At 36.8% G+C, this 6,444-nt stretch overlaps 1 protein-coding gene across 1 annotated transcript; it reads left to right on the top strand.

Annotated features, from left to right (window-relative positions):
• Nucleotides 1-1,299: 1,299 nt before the first annotated feature.
• LOC107801706 (abscisic acid receptor PYL8) lies at nt 1,300-4,655 on the top strand. Its single transcript, XM_016625075.2, has 3 exons — nt 1,300-1,857; nt 2,083-2,298; nt 3,941-4,655. Exons 1-3 carry the CDS (start codon nt 1,732-1,734, stop codon nt 4,157-4,159), a joined length of 561 nt encoding a protein of 186 aa, XP_016480561.1. The 5' UTR covers nt 1,300-1,731; the 3' UTR covers nt 4,160-4,655.
• Nucleotides 4,656-6,444: the final 1,789 nt, after the last annotated feature.

Here is a 6,444-nt window from a genome sequence, read left to right as displayed (position 1 = left end):
TGTTACAATATTTTTAATGAATAATCAGACTCCCCTTTATATGGTAGGAGAGTTTTACCCTAAGTACAATTCTATAAAAGGTAAAAAATCTTATGTTCAACTAATCACCTATACGTGCCGAGATCCACGCCCTGATATCCGGCCGATCGCGGATATTACAACTTACTGATGGCCGTGCTTGGTTGCTTGACAACGTTCTCCGAAGCCTTTTAATACTTGGAACGATCATGGATCATGACCCCGATATTACCGAGGACAGGCGTCATACTCCCGGACTTTGACTTGATGAAACCCTTGCCTCGATTCCGGTCACTTATCATCATGCCTCTAGTTCGGTTTATCTTATCGGAGGCCGGGGTGTATCATGAGCTCAGTTTTACCCGTATACAATTATGTAAGCTTTTCTAAAAGCTATACACAATATTTAAAATTATGCAATAAACTCTATAGAGGCTACCATTAAAAGAGCAGGGTTTAAATACGTCCAATTATTTTCTTAGAAAAAACATAAAGCTCAGTGTAGCCGTCATTACATTGTGCTTCTCTATAGGGTTCTTCAGCTAATACATAATCTATAATAAAGCATTTGATTAGTTTAGCCGGGAAGACTATTTTCTTTTAGTGAGTAACCTAAATACAACAACAACAACAACCCAGTGTAATCCCACTAGTGGGGTCTGGGGAGGGTAGTGTGTACGTAGACCTTACCCCTACCCCGAAGGAGTAGAGAGGCTGTTTCCGAAAGACCCTCGGCTCAATAAGACAAAAGGACAAAAGAACAAAAGAAAACAATATTAGTAACACCACAGAACAATATGAAAGAAATACATATATATATGAAAGAAATACATACATATATATATATATGAAAAATAAGAACAACATGAAATCAAGAGGCATGATACCAAGCAAAAGCAAAATAGTATCCTTACCAAACTAGTCCCCCAAAGCTATGACATAAGACAATACTCAGCTACCTCCTAGCCTACAACCTTAATACTCGACCTCCACATATTCCTATCAAGTGCCACATATTCCACATATTTAGTGAGTAACCTAAATAGAATCGATATATATTATTTTTAAGAATTTATGCTATTTTAAAATTTGTATTTAATTACTTAATTATATTATTTAATGCCTTTATATAATTTTTAAAAAATTTATATTCATTAATATAGGACACTTCACTAGTATTAGTAATAAGATGTGAGGGGAGGAATAAATGGTAATTGACAGAAGCAAAGAAAGTGACAAATAAAGAAAAAGAAGGTGAACAAGTTGCAAAGAAAAAGACAGAAGTTTTGTTGGTGTTGATATCTCTCAATGGTCCAATGGCAGGGGCTGAAAGTCTGAAGTCTGAAAGCTGACAAAATGAAATCCGTAATTGAAGTGCCACTTATTTAGGAGGAAAATACTTCAGCCCAAGGTAACTGACAAAAACAATGGCTTAGTATGTAAATAAGAACAATTTGGAGGGGAAAGTCAGAGCAAATGTCATCGATAAGATATTGGTAAGCCCAGCAATAGATTAAAGAGAGAGAGGGGGGAGAAAGGGGTGTACTGTACATAAATATGGTGGGCAACAAGATGCGGAAATCTTTAAATATTCCAAGGCGATAATTAAGTAATGTCGATAATGGAGCTGCTCTTTGCAATGGCGACTTGTTGAGTCAAAACTGCTTTTCCACAAAATAGCTTGATGTTATCGTATACAGTTTCATATAGAAGATGAACGCGATTGGTGGATTAAGCGGAGTTGAAAAAGAGTACATAAAGAAGCATCACAGTCACGATCCTGCCGAGAATCAATGCACTTCTCTTTTGATCAAGCACATTAGAGCACCTCTTCCTCTTGTTCGTTAATCCTCCCTCCCTCCCTCCCTCCTGTCTATATTATTCTCCTTGCGGTTCTTTTCAACTAATTAAATGTTCTTGCCATGAACATCTCTATTCATAATTTGGTGTCAGTGCCTCTTCTTTAAATTAAGATCTTGTTTTTTTCTGAAATTATTGTTAGTTTTACTGTTTGCAAATAGGCCAATGTTACAAGGTTGTATAATTCTTCAATATTTAAATCAGGTTTGGTCGTTGGTTAGGAGATTTGATCAGCCAGAGAAGTACAAGCCCTTTGTCAGCAGGTGTATTTCACAAGGAAATCTTGAGATTGGTAGTCTTAGAGAAGTCGATGTCAGATCAGGCCTACCTGCAACAACTAGCACTGAAAGGTTGGAGCTTCTCAATGATGAAGACCACATCTTATGTGTCAGGATTGTTGGCGGGGATCACAGACTAAGGGTATTCATCTATTCTTTCTTATTCTGCTATCTCTTTCATCCTCCTATATGTTTTTTTTGGTCTATCAATTTAACCATTTTTCTTTCTATGAGAGGTTCTTGATAAGAAAACATTGACATATTTTGTTAATTTGTCCAACTCTAAAGTCTGAACTTGTATTGAGTAGATATAGATATTTTCATGATGCTTCTTGCCTACAAATTTAGTCTACCAATGTGAGGCTAGGCTGATAGGATTTAGTCTTAGACTGTTAGTGGTTAGTGTTGTGTTTACACTTCTCTTCTGTTTTCATAATGTCGGGCCTTATGTACTGGTCATTATTTCTGCTTTCCATCTATTCACTGGTTCTTGTGTTGTTGTTATTATTTCCATGATGATACTGATATATTGCCTCTTTTCTTCTTCTTGAGCCGATGGTCTATCGGAAACAGGCTAGGTCTGCATACACACTACCCTCCCCATACCCTACTAGTGGAATTATACTGGGTCATTGTTGTTTGTTGTTGTTCCTGACTACAAATCCTCCATCTCTGAATCCATAAATAATCAATAGAAAAGGGGGTTGCTACGATTTTAGTAGGTCAAAATTTGAGGTCATCTCTCTGTGTTCCTTGTAAGTTGATACTTTTTTGAATTCTTTCTGTCTTGTAAGGCATAGTCAGTGCATTTTTTACAGTTGTCGCTTTATTCTTTTAATGCTCTCTTTGACTTCTGTTTTGAAAAAATATTAGTTGTTAGACTTCTAGGGAACAAATAAATGTGAATACTTCTGATGTAAAGCTTCCTCAAAACCAACTCTGACTCGTATGAAACTACTTTATTGTATATATAGGTTAGGTGTAGAACTTAGTTTAAGGAGTTTGACCTGAAAAGCTTATGAACAACTCTAAAGTCTGATGTTTTTGTGTAAATGTGATCTCTGACAGTTTAACCTTTTAATTAAGTTGGTTCACACAACTAAACATGGTGTCAAAACAAGCAAATCCAAATCTCATTGCCACCCATCTATAGAATACTTTCGCGTGCTTGGCTCATGAAAATTAATCAGGCTTGCATGTGAATGGCCGTTGTTGTAGGCCAAAAATAAACTTATAAAAAGATATGTTCTCTGTCTAATAACTTCAGGTTTTAGATGAGGTGATTCACCCAATTCAGTGGTTATTAGTGCATCTGGAAACTAAATAATCTATACTTCAATATTTTTATATCTTTATCTCTTGAGTCTTGAGGTTACTGTTTTAGAGTGTTTGACTATGCGTATTTCAATTTTGACAATCTTGTTGGAAGGTCTCCCCAAAGGATGGAAATCACGTCAAATTACATCTTTGTCATGTTAAGTTTTGAGCATCTCACTAATTAGTGATAGAAGGATGAGATATGCTGTAGGCACAATAGGAGTGGTCTGTGATATTAAAACTTTAATTTATTTGAGCTTGGATTTTCATGTCATTTCTTTTTGGAACTAGATCTACTGAAAAACATTTACTGCACTAGAATTTGTGAGGTCATGTCCTGTAATGGTAAGTGCACTTACGTAATATTTGACGGGACCTGAACACATATTTTTAGTCCTTGTGATTGTGCTTCCCATAAATTATGTGCGTATTTTGGCTCTTATCTTCTTTCCCTTCATCTTTTTCAGAATTACTCGTCAATTATATCTCTCCATCCAGAGGTCATTGATGGAAGACCTGGGACACTAGTGATTGAATCGTTTGTGGTAGACGTGCCTGAAGGAAACACCAAAGATGAGACCTGTTATTTTGTTGAAGCTCTAATCAAATGCAACCTGAAATCACTTGCTGATGTTTCTGAGCGGCTTGCTGTGCAGGATATGACAGAGCCAATTAATCCCATGTAAAGGTTCCAGAGGCTATATTCACCAAGGATGAAGCTTCCTCAAGGTTTTTGGTTCTCCGAGGCTTTGGAGGTGTACTGGATATAGCTGCTCCCTTCCATATTCCACATACATTCGGTGCTCTTTTCTTTTTGTGTGCTTAGTTTTCAAGCCATGTTACATTGTTTGTAACATCACATAAGCACAAATTTTAAAATGGATGAAAGAGGCTCTGATTGTTGAACTTCTAGAATTTTGACAGTGGTAGTTTGAATGTCAATTTGTCTCAGCCTAGTATCATAGAGGGAAGTATGTATTCTGTACTATTGCGTTTGTTAAGCTGCATTTTGGAGTGTTAGTTGCCTTAGAAGGTGAAATGCATCAGGGATAATGGTCTCTTTGTCAGCTCTATAACTAGTTAGAGTATTATGTGGGGTCATATATTCTGATCCGTGAACTTGTATTATAATCGTACATCAGTTCGAAATGTTTCTTAATGAATTATGCCGTAATAGGAAAAGGTGAAGACTAAGGTGCTTTAATTTCTAGCCACCTATAGAAATGCTCGAGTTTAGTATCAGAAGGATTATAATTGTGTTTGTTAAGCTAAAGTGAAATGCAGCAGGGGATGGTTTCTCTGTAAACTAGTTAAGCTATCAACATTGGGCTATATGTTCTTGCTTCTCGGTGTGATACTTGGGATTTTTACAATGTAATTTAACCTATTGCTGCAGGTTGCTTGCTTATTTTTCCGGTAACAGTTTTACTAGTGGCTGCGGAAGCTTGCCTTATTTTTCTGGTAGATAGTTTTACTTGAGGGTGAGTAATAATTAGTGGTTGTGGAAGCTGGTCTCGGGTCTAAACGCTGATAGCTGCCACTGCTGATTCATGGAACTAAATAACATGTGGATAGAAATTGCAACACAAGATTGTATGTATATCTGGTCTCGTAGTCTCTCCTATTGATTGTAAATCAATTTCTCGGGTCTAAACGCTGATAGCTGCCACTGCTGATTCATGGAACTAAATAACATGTGGATAGAAGTTGCAACACAAGATTGTATGTATATCTGGTCTCGTAGTCTCTCCTATTGATTGTAAATCAATTTCTTACGCCTACACCTTGTTTGCCCGTAAAACGGTACATTTGAATTTATACGTGGTTTATAGACAATTAAATCGATTTGATCCTAAAATAATAGATGAATTGGACAAAAATGCAAGACTTAGCCTTGAGATGGAGATAAATAGCAGAAATCGTAATTCCGCGAGCAGGGTTTCCGGGGACAATAATAATGACATAAATGAACAAGAAGATAAAATTTTATTGAGCCTTGAACTGAGTGTAGCATATGTTTGTTAGAAAATTCGTGTCCTTACAATGATAATAGAGCTCACTATTTATAATTACACCTAGGGAACAAAGTTTTATGATCAAGCCTCTTTAAATGATAATTATAAGGGCCATTGAAGAATGTGTAACGGTGGGCAGTGAATGCCATATTCTCTGTACCATGCACTTAATTCTATATAATATTCTTCATTAAATGCTACCAGGTGATAGACATTTATTTTGCCTTTACGAATATCATTCTCTCCGATGACAAGCGAAATCATTGCCCCCAGGTCCGACTATCTTCTGTCTTCGACTCCACGTGTCGCTTTCTTATGCGATCATTAAATATGAAAATATTTCACCCCATACAGGTAGTCTCCATGCTTTACGGTGGCATAACTTTGTGTCACTGGGAAGTTGGCAGAGATACCTTTTTTGGCGAGAAATTGCCTGACCCCCTCTACAAAGTTCCTGACGGTTGATTAAACGCACGTCTCTCCGTATTTAATGTCCCAAACAAGCATTATCCCACGATTTAACATCACTTTTGCCGGTTATCGAGGTAATTATGTCCACGATTTTAGTTGCATATTCTCTTACTTATACGCATCAAACTTCGTCATTTACACTTCTTAATTCTCCAAACTTTCTCAAACTCTTTTTACTCAACTCGTACTTGCTCTAACCTTCTACTTTAGAGAAAACCTTTTCCTCTCTTCTGATAAAATTAGCTTCTTCTTCTAAAAACCTAGTTTCTCAAAGAACAAAAGAAAAGCTGATGATGCTGCTTCTCCTACGGTGAGCACCATCATCCTGAAAAGCCTTATCACAACTAAAGACTTCAAAGAGAAGTATCCTTCTGCTAAACCTCGTACGTGGGTTGTTGGCGGGTACCCTTCTTTCATTCGTCCTTCCAGTATTCTTATTGTGAAGAAAGACTTTCATTTCCAAGATTGAGACATCATCTCTCCTG

Source organism: Nicotiana tabacum, chromosome 20 (genome assembly GCF_000715075.1).
Source record: "Nicotiana tabacum cultivar K326 chromosome 20, ASM71507v2, whole genome shotgun sequence".
In the NCBI taxonomy this organism is placed as follows: Eukaryota; Viridiplantae; Streptophyta; class Magnoliopsida; order Solanales; family Solanaceae; genus Nicotiana; species Nicotiana tabacum.
The sequence above is the reverse complement of the archived record's forward strand: the minus strand, read 5'-3'. Positions and strand labels throughout refer to the sequence as shown.